The following is a 16,744-nucleotide window of genomic DNA, read 5'->3' as shown; positions in this document are numbered from 1 at the left end:
AAAGCATGGGCCACGACTATGTAAATCAAATGCTCTATAGACCATCTCGGCTTTGTTGTTTGATTCAATAAAGTTTATTGATTTTTGGCATCCAGAACCCCTTGTCTTTGGAAGTCCTTTTTATTTTGAATTAAAGAAGTTTTTGCCATGACATTTGTTCCTCACTTCACAAGCAGAAGCCTACGCCAACGGCACTGCCAACAAGTCTAGTCCTTCCTATTGCATTTTTATACCTGAAATTCCCTTAAAATAGATTTCAAACAGGAAGGAAGCTATTGAAGAAAAATTTCAGACATTTGACCTTGCTGTGATCTTTACCCTGTTTGGATCAATTCCAAAACCTAATCAGTTCATCTGCTTGTTACGATGATAATTTCATACAAATTCTACAAACATTCCACCATTCGTTCTTGAGATATCTTAGGTTAGGTTAGATTAGGTTCAACTTTATTGTCATTGTCAGAGTATGAGTACAGAGACAATGAAATTCAGGCATAAAGAACAGAAAACTACTCGACTCGCACTTTATATAGTAATCTAACAGCAGTTGTTGATAAATACATATGCAAAAAAAATAATAAAATTTCTGTACAACACCTTTATGGATTCTTGAGTGAAAGATATTTGGAAATAAAGTTCTAAATGTGCAGAATTCATCCTCTTTAGAAATGGAACTAATTTTAAAAAAAAGTGTAAGTAACTAGAATTACTTTTCACTGTATTGCTTCATTCACTTTAAAGAATTTTCCTTTCACATCTTGCCCTGTTCACGCAAACAAACAATAAACTCCCACACACACCCATTTTTCTGGACTGAACCCTTGGACAGATGCATGGATGGACGGAAGGATGGATGGACCAATGGTAAAAATCTTAGACGGCCAGAACATTGGTCTTGACTTCCTAAACAATGTGTAAGTAACATCTCTGTATGACAAACAGGAAGGAAACTATTGAAGAAAAACTATGTCAGACATTTGAACTTGCTGTGACTTTGACCTTGTTTGGATCGATTCCAAATTTTGATCAGTTCGTCTGCTGGTTACAATGATAATTCCATATAAATCCAAAATGCAAAATAAATCCAAAATTGCTTCCTTTTTTGATTTATATAGTACTTTATGTATGGTGTAAAAACAATTATTTCAAGACATATCATATTCAGACTGGAACACGTATAGGGAAAACCCTGCTGAGAGATCCAGCTATGAGCTTCCAATACACAGACCATGCTGTTCAAGCTGGTACAGTTATTTTCCAACTTTCCTATTACCTGTCTAAACTGAGCAATAAACATTTAATATTTTCTAATTCTAAAATTTGTGTCTGTGATGTAGCATTAATTCAAAAACAGTTTACTTTGTACCAGCACTTACTATCAAGAGGACTCTAGACAGACCATTTTTGTAACCATCCTCCTGTTTTCCCTCCTCTACAGTACCCAAGTGCATGATTATATCCAAGAATTTGATCCAAACTATCAGATTGTTACCTGGACAAGGGATTCATAAAAGATCAAATCAAATTTTTGTTTTATTATAATAAGGAAAGAGTAAAATGGTAAAGGTATACAAATTTGGTTTATTTATGCTTGGTAAAACTTTTGCTCATTACCAAACAATGGTCTATATATCTTTTTTTATTGATTTAAAAACATACAGTGATACAGCGAGGTATATATTTTAAGCAGTTACAGTATGAATGACAATTATTTATATATAAAGGCAGTGCAAAACCTTTGATTTAAAACACATGGTGTAATGCTGTAAGGTTGGCGTGAAGTACTGTATATTTGGTAGAAAGCCTGTACATACAGGAGTACATACAAGATATTGAACAATGCATGCCTTGGTTGTGTGTAAACTAATAGTAACCTTCAGCAACACACTGTGTTGGCATTGTAATGAGAGACAAACAGTTTATAAATTTATTTCTCCTCCTCTATAATGCAGGGAAGTTTAGTGGTGTGTTACTGATTTCCTTCCTATTACTTGTTCATTGTTCTTTCCATTCATGGCTCCAGTAGATCTTCAACCCAAAACTTTAGGCTCTATCCTGATCACCAACGTTCTGAGGTACTCCTCATACAGCTTCTTCTGTGGATTCACACAGATTTTATAAAATATACTATGTATTTATTCTCTTAAGCAGTCCTCATATATTATCCTACTAAAACACACATACACACACTACCTTTTTAGATTTGACGACCTCCTGCATGTACTCCAGTTTTTCTTGCAACTTTATCTTTTGTTTTCCAGACAGAGTCGGCTTAGTGCTGCAGAAACAGAGAAGCAGATAAGCATGAAAATGCCAAGGATGTGTACATACACCCCAACAAGCACACATGCACACACAGGTTTACTAACTGAAAGAGGAGGCAAGCCAGGATGATGAGAATTACAGAGAGTTGCATCAAGAAACCACAAATAATGAGCTGAAATTGCACTGGGACAGAATCAAGCACCCTCATGGCTGGAGCCTACAAAAACAGAGCAAACACACATAATTAGTATATAAAGACATGCATGGGTAAAATCAAAAGAGCATGTACATTATTCACACTCTCCATTCAAATACATACATATACCAAAAAGCTAGACACACTGTAATGTTCTAGTAGATAATCTCATTGGTCCTAAAATAAAATAGACAAAATAGACTGTGAATTCTTGCTCTGTTCTCAACTCGAGATGTGCACTGGACCGCTCACAAAGTTATTTTTTTCAAGCCTTCGATATGTTCTAACAAATTAAGTTGGTTCCTTCCCAAAACAAACCCAACAAACTAGTAGCCTAGTTTAAACCACCTGGACCTGGACCAGGCAGTGAATAAGAATGAATGAACGACCGTGGTAATTGGATTGTGCATGCAACACCTCCATGTTAATGATTGTGGTCTTTCTTTTTCCTGTGAGCATTGTATCTGACCACTCATTCATGCCTGCATGCAAAAAAAAAAAAGAAAAAAATGCATGGGTCTGCAGGCTCCCACTCCCAATTTACACCTCTAGTCCCACCGTTTAGTCTTAAGCCCTGTGAACTTTCATGGCAACCTTTCTAAAAGAAAAAAAAGAAGAAGAATAGTGCTTCTCCTATTTGTGTATCTGTATTTATCTGTTTAGAGCACAGTACCTGTTAATTCCAAATAACAAATTCATGTTCGTTATATACCTATTGCCTAGACAGTGACACTCACCAGATACAGCAACAGTGTCTCAGTGCCATAAGCACCCAGTGCCAGCTCCAGCACCTCAGGGTAGAGGATGCCCAGCATCAGGGTAAAGAGCAGCAGCACACTGAAGCCCAGCATGCCCAGGCCACAGCTCAAACTGCAAGCACTCCAGTTCTCCTTGCAACACTGCCTACACCAGTGATACAAGAGCTTGTGTGTTAATCAGGTTTACCTGCCATTATTACTGTCTGTCTCCAATGGTTAACTCTAAAGTTCCCTTTAGGTTAAAAGGTCCCAAATTTACACTAAAAGTCAAACTACACCAACTGGAAACTTTAGATGTTTACATCTATAAAATTGTTCCCTAAAATCAGCTTAATTCTATATTTAGATCATTCCAACCCCAGAAGAACAAGGAGATATAAAGCTGTTAAAAATGAGGATCTGTGCATCCACACCATCAAAGAGGGTCCTCAAGCGTCTAAAGGGCAATTGTTTGTCTATTTACATCAATTCTGCTTATATTGCTAACAAACTAGATTAATGGGGCACCCACTGACAAAGTAGTGAACATAACATGAGCATTAAGTGTGATACAGAATCTGGAAATGTGTAAAGCTGTGCTACCGGTCGTTGTTGAGAGTATCAGTAACAGCTTCACTGATGAACTCGCAGTCCTTCTCCAGCGTGTTGAGTGTGTTCTGCACTGTCTGTTCGGTGGTTTTCTGTATGGTGTGACACACCTCCTTGATCTGATTGACACATCGACTGGGCTGTGGAAACAAGCAGAGATGGGTAAGAAAAAATGAACGTCAAACAAACAAAATATTAAGAAAAATATGAATACGAGCAGCCTTCATTTCCCACCATTTTATCTTCCTGCACTGGTAGACTTTAAAATTATACATTTTAGTCATCCAAACAGAGGTGATTTTAGCACCTTGGTTGTACCTTGTTGGGATTGGGGATATAGATGCTAGGCATGTCAAACCCACACTTGTTGAGTCCTGGACATTTACACAACTCCTGCATAATCTGCATCTTCACTCTCTGAAATGAACAATCACAACCTGCCATTAGGTCTGACAAAGTGTGACTGTCATAAAGAAACACAAAGACTTGCACTAACACCACACACCTGTCTGTCTGACTCTCCTCCAGCCTCGTCAGCTTTGCTGAGGTAAAAGCGGAGTCGATCTCCCTGCCTTTCGTTCAGTTGCTCCACGATGTTGAGTGTGCGTTTGCACAGAGTCTGTCCCATTGGGTCGAAGAAGACCAGGATCAAATCGCACACATCACCTAAAGACGAGAAACATCACTGTAACACATGTAGCTAACATCATATGGATTAAAAAGTCAAAGAAGATGGACAAGACACAAGACAATTTGACAAAAGCCTAAAGTCTTGTCGGTAGAACGCGCACACCTAGCGAAAGGATGGCCTGGTCCACATCAAAGGGATAGTTCATATCACCGTCCACCAGTCCAGGAGTGTCCACAAAAGTCACCAAACTGAAACACTTCTGCCGAGAAGCGCAGATCTCAGTGTGAACGTATTCAGACACACCTGAAACAAAGAAAGAGAGAGAGCGAGAGACACAGAGACAGAGAGGTTGACTTTATAAAAGCCCTTTATCAGATGATTTCTTTATCAAAAGGTCATTTAAAATATGGCGATTTGGGAGCATGTTACTTAAATGCAAGTACATTTAGCCGTTTAAAGCAAAGTGCGTGCAAAGTTGTAGTGTATTTATGTTCCAGATAATGTATACAGTATACAGGCAAACTTTATTACAGTGCCTAAAGTGCATTGCATTTCAAGCACAGTAAACTTATTTTAATGTCTGATTTTTCATAACTAACCTTTAATTTCCTGAAGTGGCTTAAAGTGTGGATACAACTGGAAGGTCGCATTACCCTAAAAGAGTAGAGGTGAAAGGTCAAACCAGAGGTAAAACTGTAATACACAAGGCCAAATTTCATGAACATATTTACCGTAAGAGACTCTCTCTTGCACCCACTAGTAACAAACGTGAAGCCCTGCGTCTCGGTCGCAGCTCCAGTGTTTTGGATGTGCTCTTCTACATACCTACAACAAAATGTCTGAATGAGAAGCAGATTCACTAACAAAATAATCCTAATCCTGCACTTCTAAACACTTCAAAATATGTTTAAAAAATGCACATATATACCAGTCGATGAAGGAGCTTTTTCCAGCTGAGTGGCTCCCCATCAGCATCACGGTGATCTTCGTCCTGGGAGGCAGCAAATTCACACCAACAGACTGAGCTATTGCTATTAATCCTACAAAGAAAATCATGTGGCCTAAGTCCAGTTGTGTTTTAGTAGCTTCTAATTCATTAAATGACAAAATACTGTATAACTTCAGAAGATCATGACCACAAATCTGCTTTTAGACTAGCAGTATTAGCTTTATTTTATATAGATATAGATAACATAGATAACATAATCTATTGATTGTTGATTTGTTGATTGCTGATATTCTTACCATTTTTATTAATTTATTATTATTATTTTTTTTTGTATTGAAGAAAGAGAATTTTTTTTCCCGGAGGGATTTGTTCAAAAATAATATCTTATTTTTATTATTATTAAATTAATTACCATGTACTGTTATTTTAAATTTTAAATTATACCATTTTCAGTCTAAAATCTAATATAACTCTAATTAGGGATATGAATGAACGCCATTTGTACCAATGTACCATTTCATGACTGCAGGTCACATAATGATTTTTGGTTCTGAATATAGAAAAAATAAAGGAAGACTGAACACCAGGGCTGTTGTTAGTGGTGTGGTTGATGACAATTGTGTATAGATATGAATATGAACTTATAAATATTTAAAGCTCAGAACGGTATTCTTTTTAGACGGCCCAGAATTCCTAGCTATATTCCTGTTGAGCACTTTCAGTGATGTGGGCTATATCACGTGTGTTGCGATGTAAAGAACTGTTTTGGTTGTCAAATGTGGCTCGGAGACACACAAATATATTCAGACTCGTAGTGATGTGAGCCAGACTTAGCTTTCACTAGAGAGACTGGTACATTTTGTCATTAGGAAACTTGCAGTCTTTAAGACTCTGAAACTAAGTGTAAAAGAGATATGAGAAGCTCCAAGAACTGCGGTCTGAGACTGAGACTAACATCTGGCAAAAATGTGTCTCTTGTGATCAGATTTAAATCCATGTATTTTCAGTGTATTTACACCTCCAGTCATCTACCTAGAGTGACGTATCTCTTGGACCCTGTATTTAGTCTCCATATTTAGAAAGTGTTTGTACTGTATTATGACTGCTGCCCACTGCATATGTATAACAGAGATGTCATTTTAAACCTGTTTCTCGTTTATCATTGATCAGGATTTTACAACTTGTGGTCTGCTCTATGCAATATATGCAAAAAAAAAAAAAGGACCAATTATGAATAAAAAAAAATTCAACAATTTTTTTAATACCGTTAGTTACAATTAGCTGACTTTACAATTAGCTGGAAAATCTAAGCATGGAATTTTTTTTTTGTCTATGCTTAGATTTTTGCTTAAGTACTACAAGGTAAATTTACTAGTATATTCAGTTTTGAGTTAGTGGTAATAATACTACTCAATTTTTAATATGCAGAGGTAAAGTTACTACACAAGCTTTTCAGAAACAAAGAACCCAACTTGTGGATTCACAAAGTAGAAATAGAGAAAATAGAGAGCAGCACGTCGATAAAACAAAAGGCTGAATCCCAAATTGGTGTTGTGGAGCCATATAAGTGCACTCCTATGTCCAGGGAGTGATTTGACTATGCCTTATCATTCCACAATCTCAGAGTTGTATAAATGAATAAAATGAGCAATTTGTTTGGGAAAAAAAAATACAAAACAAGCCTTGCCTAAATCAAGCAGATTTGCATGTGTAGTCTATTGATATTTGCATTGGAAATAGCCTTTCAAAGTCAAATGTGCCTGACACAACAGAAGGCCTTACCAGTCACTGACAGGACTGTGAACAAAGTTACAGATCAGCCTGGTCAGTTTGAAGCTGATTTCATTCATCTATATGGGAAATGTTTAAGGTGATATCTTATACACATTAGAAAATAGCCAATACATGTTTACAAATCAAAATTCGAAACCCAGAAACTAGCATGCTGCAGTTTATCATCTCACGTGTGTTATTGTATCATGGATTTATAGTCAACGTAATCCTAAATTACTAACCCCAATATTCTCAAAAGTGGCATCCGTAAAGCATAACCAGTGGGTCCGTGAGTTTTATTTTTTTTATTACAGTGGAGGAAATCACAACCTACCATTATATTACATTTATAACTGAGTTAATATAGTTATTCACCTACACTGGTTACTTGAATTGAACGGCTTAAATCCCAGTCCTCATTCATTCATTGTGTAGTTTAATCCAAACCCTCATTCATTCGTTCGTCTGCAGTAACCAGAGCCTATTGAATCCAACACGTGAGATGACACCCTGGATGGGAAACCCATTCGTACAAGGAAAGAACATGCAAAACCCTGCAGAGAGAGTGCTGAGCTCAGGATCGAACCCGGGATTGTGGACCTGTGCTGTGCTAGTGTGCGCCTAATCCATACCTTAATAATTCAAAAACAGTGCTGTGCAAAAGTCTTAGGCACATGCAAAGAAATGCTGTAGAGCAAAGATGCCTTCAAAAATAATGAAATTAAATGTTTCCTCATTAAAAAAATACTATAAAGAGCAGTAAACAGTAATAAATGAAACAAAGTCAATATTTGGTGTGACGATCCTTTGCTTTAAAAAAAAAAAAAAAACAGTAGTCTCAGGTGCAGTGTGTGCAGTTTTATAAGGAAATGAGCTGTAAGAGTTACTGAGCATCTTGCAGAAGCAGCCACAGTTCTTCTGGAGACTTTGACTGTCACACTTGCTTCTTATTTTTGCAGCAAAACCCAGCAGCCTTCATTATGTTTTTAGTCTGAAAAGTGTCTCTTATGTAACCTGCTGCTTTCTTTACTGACATACAAACATTTTTTTGTAACATTTAATTTTGTGCTGGAAAACTAAAGTTTGGAAATCTACAATGTTTTTGTACTGAATCAATAATGTAGAAGTCATAAAATAAAAATCTATAACAAAGTTTGTACTAATAAAATAGGGTGCCTAAGACTTTTGCACAGTACTGTATATCTAATGTGATCTTTAGTAGAAGCTCTCTGACTTCATACAGATAAAAAAAAATATTTTTTGTACTTGCTTAAATAGTGAGTTCAATACAATAGTTATATAATAGTATAACACAATAGATGTTATGGTCATTGAATAAATCTGTATTGGGTCCATATATATATATATTTTTTTTTTAATGTTTGAGAACTCCTGCACTAACTACAAGCTCTTTACCACAGTGAAGTACTAAATAAACTTCATATTTGCTTTAGCAAATTTGGTCAGAGTAAGTATCAAATAAAAGAGCACAAATGTATAAGGCTAAACTGGAGTAGAATAAAAAGAGCTGATGATTTATTACCGCTGTCTGTATCCGTGTACATCTGATGGCAGTCCTTCAGGATGCGCTCTTCGCAGGACACCTGCAGGTTCCTGTTCTTCACTTTCCTGGACATTTTTAAAACTCAATGTTCAAACAGGGATGTAAGATAAACACACTGAAGCTTTGAAGAGTGTGAAATGTCCCCAAAGCAGTGTCGCCTTCTCCAAGTCACGTGATCAGTGACACCAAATGCGTGCACTTTCGCCTTGTTCTGCTGCTCTTGGTGGCTGGTTGCTGGATGAGAGTGACATTTGCTTTGTAAATTTTTTTTTTTTTTTGTAGTATTAGAAGCAATAATGTATTTTGGACAGAAATAGAAAAGTCTTTGATGAGAGATTTTCTTGACATCTCAGCCTGCTTGGCTTACAATTTAAGTAATTCTCTGTTTTTTTGGGGTTTTTTGGATCCATGTTAACATTTGTGGAAATGAGGCCACTGGGCTACCACAGCAATCCAAACCTGTACCTGCCTGTACCCAGATCAGAGGATACTCTGCACTATTGGGCTTCACAAACAAATTTGGTTTTTCAGCTTTTTAATGTATTTTACACTCAAACCAGGTCGAGCAAGTCGATAAAACTGTTTGCCTGTTCGTTCTGAATGTAAGTCCTTGTGAATGCATATAGGTTACATAGAAAGAAAGGGTTAAATCACACCATTTCTAAACACTCATAAATAATGCTTAAGATGTTATATTACTGGTTTGGCTGTCAATACTATTAGGTAGAAAGCATCAATTCCCTATCATTAATTTAGTGACTACAATAATGTTTGCATGTTCTCCCAGTGCTTCAGGGGTTTCCTCTGGGTACTCCGGTTTCCTCCCCCAGTCCAAAGACATGCGTTGTAGGCTGACTGGCATTTCCAAATTGTCTGTAGTGTGCGAGCGTGTGTGCAGTTGTGCCCTGTAATGGGTTGGCACCCGTCCAAGGTGTCTCCTGCCTTGTGCCCTGTGTCGCCTGCGATAAGCTCCAGGTTAAGCAGTGAACCCTTGTAGGACAAGCAGTACAGAAAATGGATGGAAGGAATAATGTTCTTGATAAAAAAAAAAAAATCTGAGTGGGTTTAAACCCCAACTGGAGTAGTGACATGTCGGCTCTATGAGTCAGCTCTTTTAAGTCGATTCTCTTTCTCACTCTGTCTTTCCCCTTTATTTGTAGATGAAGGTAATGCCATTATTCTTGCACTATAAAAAAAAAAAAAAAAAAAAGTAGCACATTTCCCATTACGCCCCCCAAAAAAAATAACCTCATGTCAGTCAGGTTCTACTGTCACTTAGTGCACTACTATGTCCAGGGAGCAATTTAGGATTCTGCCAACAGCCCCTAGACAAAACTGTGAAGAAGCCAGAGATATTCACCTTTAATGCTAGGGGAGAGTTCAAGAAATTCACTAAAGAAGCAATATATTTGATCAGATTGTATATTTTATTTTACTTTATTATCAGAGGTACAATAAGAAACCAGTAAAAATGACAAAGGCATACAAACACTGTTTATTCTTGTTTAGTAAAATGATTCATTTGGATGTTGTACTGTAAACAATAAATGATCACTTCTTTTTGTTGTGTTAAAATTAGACAGTGATACAGTGAGGTACACATTTTTAAGCTTCATGTTGGAATGAGAACTTCAAAATAGCTCAACTGATGCACAACATGATGCACATAAAGGCAGTGCGAGGCATTCGGTTCAAAACACATGATGCAATGCTGTAAGGTTGTAGTGGAGAGAATTTGATAGGTTAATAAGATTGTTAAAAAATACTGAACAGTGCATGCCTTGGCTGGGACATGTTCTAAGTGCGTGCCAAAACAGCAACCTTCAGCACATTGCGTTGGCAATATGAGGAAAGAAAAACATTGATAAATAGTTGATAAATTCACTTCTGCCCCCAACAGTGTTGAAAGATGCTGGTGTGTATCGTCTGGAGGGTGATCCTGGAAAGCTCGAGTCTACGTTACCATTGTTCTTCTACAGTGCAGGAATGTTTAGTGGTTACTGATGTCCTTATTGATTTCTTTACTTGTTCACTGCTCTTTCCATTCATCACTCCAGTAGATCTTCAACCGAAAACCTTAGTCCATATCCTGATCACCAACGCTCTGCCGGAGATACTCCTCATACAGCTTTTTCTGTGGATTTACACACAGAGTTTAAGATACTGTATATGTATCTGTAAATATGCTGTATATTTATTATATTTATACACCCTTGGTATATTGCCTTGTTTAAAAACACCCACACACTACCTTTTTAGTTTTCACCACCTCCTGCACATACTCCAGTTTTTCCTGCAACTGCCTCTTTTGTTTTCCGGACAGAGTTGGCCTTGTGCTGTAGACACAAAGAAACAGATAAGCAAGAAAATGGCAGAGGCACAACAAAACACACAAACATTAAGACTGTCAAATCTGATTTTAAAACGAAGTTCCAGTTGTGTTTGTAATCATTTGTTCATCTCACTCCATAGAAAGTGAAAATCACTTTTCAAAGAAAAAGAAAAAAAAAAAACATGAAGAGGCAACAATTGTATCATACACTTTAATGTTTCAAAATCCCTTTTAAACAGTAATATTTTATGTTGTGGATATAGTTGATAAATCACATATTTATATTAATGCACTCATTCTAATATGCTATTATCTCTAAAATAACACTCCACGTAATCTAAGCTTAATAGTAAACAGATTTTAAAAAAATGTTTTATTTAATAAAGAAACAATTTATATGGTCACATTTTGTGTAAAGAGACTTATTTAACATTTTTGGAAGGAGTCACCAGTGTCGTCATGCTGTAACAGATAGAGGTAAAGCAATAACCTCTATATACAAGTTTGCTGGCACGGGAAAGTCTTAAGAATGAAGGATGTAGCGGTTTGGAGGATGAAGCTGCTTTTTTAGTTGCTTTTTTTGTCCTTTTTGCCTTAATTCTAAAATAACAAGCCTAAAATAATAACATGGACTCCACGAATAGGACTCAAATTGTGAAATCTGTTGAGACAGCCTTAAGGCACACAGATTTACTAACCAGGAAGAGAAGCGAGCGAGGATAAGGAGGATGAAGGAGAGCAGTACAAGGCCACCACAAACATACAGCTGTGTTTCCACAGACAGAGATTCAGACGCCTTCACTACTGGAGCCTAAAAAGAGAGATAAGACACAAGCAAATATATAAAAGAGGAGATATACACACTGAAATCTTGCCACATGATCACTTCACTGGTTCTCTTCAAACAAAAAACACGTGCTAACATACACACTCACCAGATAGAGCGAGAGTGTCTCAGTGCCCTCAGCACCCAGTGCTAGCTCCAGCACTTCTCTGGACAGACTGCCAAGCACCAGAGCGAGGAGCAGCAGTAAGGGCACGCTGAAGCCCAGCAGGCTCAAAACACAGCTCTTACACCGGGCACGCCTGTTCTCCATACTGCACTGCCTGTGGGTTTTAGTGCACAAACAACATGGCTGACCACTGTGTAACATCTGTATCGTTTGGGTGTAGGTTCACATTACATCTCCAGAACATCCAACTGTTCATTTTACTACCGGTCGTTGTTGAGCGTATCAGTAATAGCCTTGCAGATGAGCTCGCAGTCCTTCTCCAGTGTGTTGAGTGTGTTCTGCACTGTCTGGTTTATGGTCTTCTCTATGGTGCGACACACCTCCTCAATCTGATTGACACATCGACTGGGCTGTGGACAAAATTGATTAAAAGGATAAGAAGATACAATTGCAATTTTGCAATTTTACAGCTGAGTAGTATTTCTGTACCCTAAAATCACATGTGAAACAACTGTTGCTCATCTAACACCACTCAATGAGGAGAGCACTAAATGTCCTGTTCTGTATACATGAGCTCACAGATGTGTTGTCCATCGGTGGGCAACAATAGAAAACACCATCCTTTCCACCCAGGCATGAACTCACAATATCCTAATTATAGCCTTAGACATAAAAACCTAGCTGCACCTCTCGGGAGTAGGTAAATGTGTCTGGGTTTGGTACAATGACTATATACTGTATATTAGCCAACAACATGGTGCAATTTACACGCATTTTGCGGTTTTGAAGCATTTTTTGGTCGAACTGAGAGTCGCCATCTTGTGAAAACCGGAGCCAGAGTCTGCGCAGTAGATACGGCCTGTCGGACAGTGTGTACACCTCTCGCCCACCGGTTTGTGAGTTATAATAATCAGTACAATGAGCTAGCTTAGACCTCAAAATGAGCCACATACCAGAAACTGCAAAAACTCCCAAATGAGGGTCTGTTACAACAGTTTACAGCAGAACTAGACATGGCTTTGCTGCGGAAGTGTCAAGAGCTTCAGGTTCATGTTGGAAAGTGTGTGTGTGTGTGTGTGTGTGTGTGTGTGTGTGTGTGTGTGTGTGTGTTCATGAGGCTTGCCTGTCATGTCCAAAATTGTCAATCAATTCATCAACTTCTATAAAACACATATCATAAGAAAAAACATTGGGGAACATATCAAGGTCAGTTGAACTTGTAAAAACAACAGAAACACTATTCCTGAAAATAATGGCAAGATATAACTTAATGTAAATTTGGCTCGTGTCCCATTTACTAACATGGGAATGGACACGGTTAAAAACTGTACCGCAACCAGCCACTAGAGGACCTCAGTGACATTTCTGCTTCACTTTTAAACCCCTGTCACAACATCCACCCATGTACTGTATACAGTCACTGGTCTGGTCTGACTCATATGTCAAACACAATGGGACTAATTATTAGCTACTTTAGTAAATAATAGGATAGTTTATTATTGGTACATTGTTCTTAAGGTCCAAGCTAGGTGTGTTTTGAGTAAGAGTGTGCGTGCTGATAGTACCTTGTTGGGATTGGGGATATAGATGGTAGGCATGTCAAAGCCACACTTGTTGAGTCCTGGACGTTTACACAACTCTTGCACAATCTGCATCATCACTCTCTGTAACAAGCAATCACGACATGCCATTAGGTCTGACAAAGTGCTGAATCTCAATGATTCCACAAATTCAAGAGAAACAAGAGAAAAAAGGACTAGCACTAACACCACCACCTCACACCTGTCTGTCTGACTCTCCTCCAGCCTCGTCAGCTTTGCTGAGGTAAAAGCGGAGTCGATCTCCCTGCCTTTCGTTCAGCTGCTCCACGATGTTGAGTGTGCGTTTGCACAGAGCCTGTCCCATTGGGTCGAAGAAGACCAGGATCAAATCAGACACATCACCTAAAGACGAGAAACATCACTGTAACACATGTAGCTAACATCATATGGATTAAAAAGTCAAGGAAGACCATTAGACAACAGAGTCCCAACACTGCTAAGAAGAAAATCCTGGCAGGCAGAAAGGAATACATCCTGTCAGTGTTTCCTTTGCTTTAGTGCCACGTAAATTTCATACACAGTTTGACAGACTGCTGGTGCAGCTGAGAAAGCAGAAAAGCATTAAAATAGTTTTCAGGTCTCTCCTGTATCATCACCGTACAGACTCTGAGATAAGAGTCTGACGCTCAGACATAACACAAAACAAATCCCACCTAGCCAAAGGATGGCCTGGTCCACATCAAAGGGGTACTTCATATCTCCGTCCACCAGTCCAGGAGTGTCCACAAAAGTCACCAAACTGAAACGCTTCTGCCGAGAAGTGCAGATCTCAGTGCCAACGTATTCAGATACACCTGAGACACACAGAGAGAAGAGAGTCAGAACACACATGTCAAGTGCAAGATATTTATTTAACAACGGGTTTTGGTTACTCACCTTTAAACTCCTGAAGTGGTTTAAAGTGAGGATACAGGTGGAGAGTTGCATTACCCTAAACAAGCAGAGGTGAAAGGTCAAACCAGAAACAAAAATGGCAATAATTTCAGCCACAACCTCTCATTAAACTTCAGAAGATATTCCCGATTTCATGCCACAATGTTTTATTTACCGTGAGCGACTCCCTTTTACGCCCGCTAGTAACAAATGTGAAGCCCTGCGTCTCAATCGCGACTCCTGTCCTTTGGATGTGCTCCTCTATGTACCTAAAACAAAACGTTTGAGAAGAATCAGTGGCTTAGACAAAAATCTCCCAAACAGCACATCCTCTAAAGTCTTTCAAGCATAAAACATGTAAAAACACACATGTATACCAGTTAATGAAGGAGCTTTTTCCAGCTGAGTGGTTTCCCATCAGCATCACGGTGATCTTCTTCCTGGGAGGCAGCAAAGTCACGCCAACAGACTGAGCTATTGCTATTAATCCTACAAATGCAGAAAATAAGAAAATAACAGCGTTAATTATTTCATCAAAGTCATCAAACCACAGCTGCTCTTAGACTAGACTCTATATGCTGGGGAAAATCCAGCAGGCTGAATGGTGCAATGCTACAAACTTTGTCAAGTTACATGCAAAAGTTTGCACACCCTCAGGCCAATATTAAGACAATAATTTTATTTGATTCATAATTTATCCTGAGCTCGGGTTACTGTGTGTGTCTGAGTGCCTTTCCTCATGTTTTTCTGGTTTGGGAGGTGGATCGGCTACACTAAATTGTCCCTAGGTGTGACTGAGTGTGCGGTTGTGTGTGTATGGAACACCTTGTGTTCTGTCCAGGTTTCCCAGTTTTCCCAGGAAGATGAATGAAAGAAAAAATGAATGACATTACTGATGGACAGGGAATATTTTTGTAAATCTAAAATGTACTTCAGTTTTGTGCTCTTCTTCAACTGTGTGTGTGTGTGTGTGTGTGTGTGTGTGTGGTCCGAGTCAGAGTGTACTCCCACAACCCTGATCAGGATAAAACAGTTATGGAAGTATGGACAGACTTACGGAAGGCAGGACAGCCAAGAAAACAGATGAAAGCACAGACAAAAGCAAGTAAGGATGGAAGGAAGTATTGAAGGATAGACAGATGAATGGATGACATGAATGGATGTAGACATTTCAGGTGTTTATTTTCATAGGTGTTCCTGGAATAAGTACAGATGGGAAAAAAAAAAATCTCTCTTCTGATTTGCCATTATCACAGCAGGTCATTCCTACATTTCACTTCTTGCACAAATTGTAAAGTAGAGATACATAATCTCTTCTGGCCATTCAGAGGGAGGGGTGTGCAAACTTTTGCACTCAACGGTATTGTATTAATATTAAATGAATCTGGTTTAACTGGCATGTTTTTAAATGAAATTTGTAAGCGAAAATGAAATGATTTCAGACTAAACCAAAATGTTTTAACAAAACTTTTTAATAAAAAAAAAACTGGGAAGGGAAATTTAAATCATCATGAATTTCTTTCTTGTCTTTTGTAAAACTGCAAGTTTTGCTATTATTTAAAGTAAAAGCTTGAGAAGAATCAGGAGTCATGATGAGAGCCTTAAAAAATGCAGAAGGGCAGGAGCAAGAAACTGGAAGAAACTGGACTGCTGCTGAAAGTCGCTCTTATTTGCCTCCTTTGAATCTTTAACAGTCTCTCAGAGAGTTTAAGAGAAACAAACAAGCTAAAGAGTACTATAAACAACATTATTACAAGTTAATATAAAGAATAAAGAAGAATATTCAGGATTAAATCCGCTAATTTCAGTTAAAATGAATTCACTTTGTTCAAACTCGCTTTAGCAAAAAGCAGCAAGCAGAGCGCGAGCCGGCTAACTGGTGTTAGCGTGGAGCCACTGTTAGCTTTGAGGATAAAGTAAAACAGCTAAACTGGAGTAGAATTAGTGATTTATTACCGCTTTCTGTATCAATGTACATCTGATGGCAGTCCTTCAGGATGCGCTCATCGCAGGACACACTGCCCGGCACCGAGTCCGCGTTCGCCGCGTTCCTGCTCTTCATTTTCCCCGACATTTCCTGACGCAGCTACACAGAGCCAGACGGCGGAGCCTCAAGAAGGAAGACGTACAAGAACCCGCTTCTTAACCAGCTAACCGGAGGAGGACGCGCACCCAACGGCTGAACTGAGTTTAAACCGGCCCGGTATCCTCAACAACGCCAGCCACGTCAACCGACGCTCGCAAAGTCGTCTGGGATTTGT

General features: G+C 38.5%; 2 protein-coding genes across 3 annotated transcripts; both read right to left on the bottom strand.

The window, feature by feature from the left end:
- Positions 1–1,123: 1,123 nt before the first annotated feature.
- LOC113528207 (uncharacterized) lies at positions 1,124–8,890 on the bottom strand. 2 transcript variants are annotated; one of them, XM_026916615.3, is made up of 12 exons: positions 8,704–8,890; positions 5,367–5,478; positions 5,170–5,263; positions 5,038–5,092; positions 4,601–4,741; positions 4,313–4,473; positions 4,126–4,224; positions 3,802–3,947; positions 3,199–3,364; positions 2,370–2,482; positions 2,194–2,278; positions 1,124–2,096 (listed from the first exon to the last, which is right to left on the bottom strand). In XM_026916615.3, exons 1-12 carry the CDS (start codon positions 8,795–8,797, stop codon positions 2,031–2,033), a joined length of 1,332 nt encoding a protein of 443 aa, XP_026772416.3. In that variant the 5' UTR covers positions 8,798–8,890; the 3' UTR covers positions 1,124–2,030. The 2 variants fall into 2 exon arrangements, with proteins under 2 accessions (XP_026772416.3, XP_053095428.1); XM_053239453.1 differs by having other exon boundaries at positions 5,367–5,429; positions 8,704–8,836.
- A 1,242-nt stretch (positions 8,891–10,132) lies between these two features.
- LOC113527922 (uncharacterized) lies at positions 10,133–16,734 on the bottom strand. Its single transcript, XM_026916099.3, has 12 exons — positions 16,440–16,734; positions 14,861–14,972; positions 14,659–14,752; positions 14,487–14,541; positions 14,264–14,404; positions 13,792–13,952; positions 13,575–13,673; positions 12,274–12,419; positions 11,992–12,163; positions 11,755–11,867; positions 10,976–11,060; positions 10,133–10,858 (listed from the first exon to the last, which is right to left on the bottom strand). Exons 1-12 carry the CDS (start codon positions 16,555–16,557, stop codon positions 10,802–10,804), a joined length of 1,353 nt encoding a protein of 450 aa, XP_026771900.1. The 5' UTR covers positions 16,558–16,734; the 3' UTR covers positions 10,133–10,801.
- Positions 16,735–16,744: the final 10 nt, after the last annotated feature.

Source organism: Pangasianodon hypophthalmus, chromosome 13 (assembly GCF_027358585.1).
Source record: "Pangasianodon hypophthalmus isolate fPanHyp1 chromosome 13, fPanHyp1.pri, whole genome shotgun sequence".
Lineage (NCBI taxonomy): Eukaryota > Metazoa > Chordata > Actinopteri > Siluriformes > Pangasiidae > Pangasianodon > Pangasianodon hypophthalmus.
Note: the sequence above shows the minus strand (reverse complement) of the source record. Positions and strands in the feature narration are given on the sequence as shown.

Coding starts and splice junctions, on each gene's coding strand:
- LOC113528207 (XM_026916615.3), bottom strand. CDS start 8,797: ATGTCCAGGAAAGTGAAGAACAGGAACCTGCAGGTGTCCTGCGAAGAG. Junction 4,474..4,600: donor CCAGGCCATCCTTTCGCTAG/GTGTGCGCGTTC, acceptor TCTCGTCTTTAG/GTGATGTGTGCGATTTGATC. Junction 2,097..2,193: donor AGGTCGTCAAATCTAAAAAG/GTAGTGTGTGTA, acceptor GTGAATCCACAG/AAGAAGCTGTATGAGGAGTA.
- LOC113527922 (XM_026916099.3), bottom strand. CDS start 16,557: ATGTCGGGGAAAATGAAGAGCAGGAACGCGGCGAACGCGGACTCGGTG. Junction 14,542..14,658: donor GTAAAAGGGAGTCGCTCACG/GTAAATAAAACA, acceptor CTGCTTGTTTAG/GGTAATGCAACTCTCCACCT. Junction 14,405..14,486: donor ACCACTTCAGGAGTTTAAAG/GTGAGTAACCAA, acceptor TGTGTGTCTCAG/GTGTATCTGAATACGTTGGC.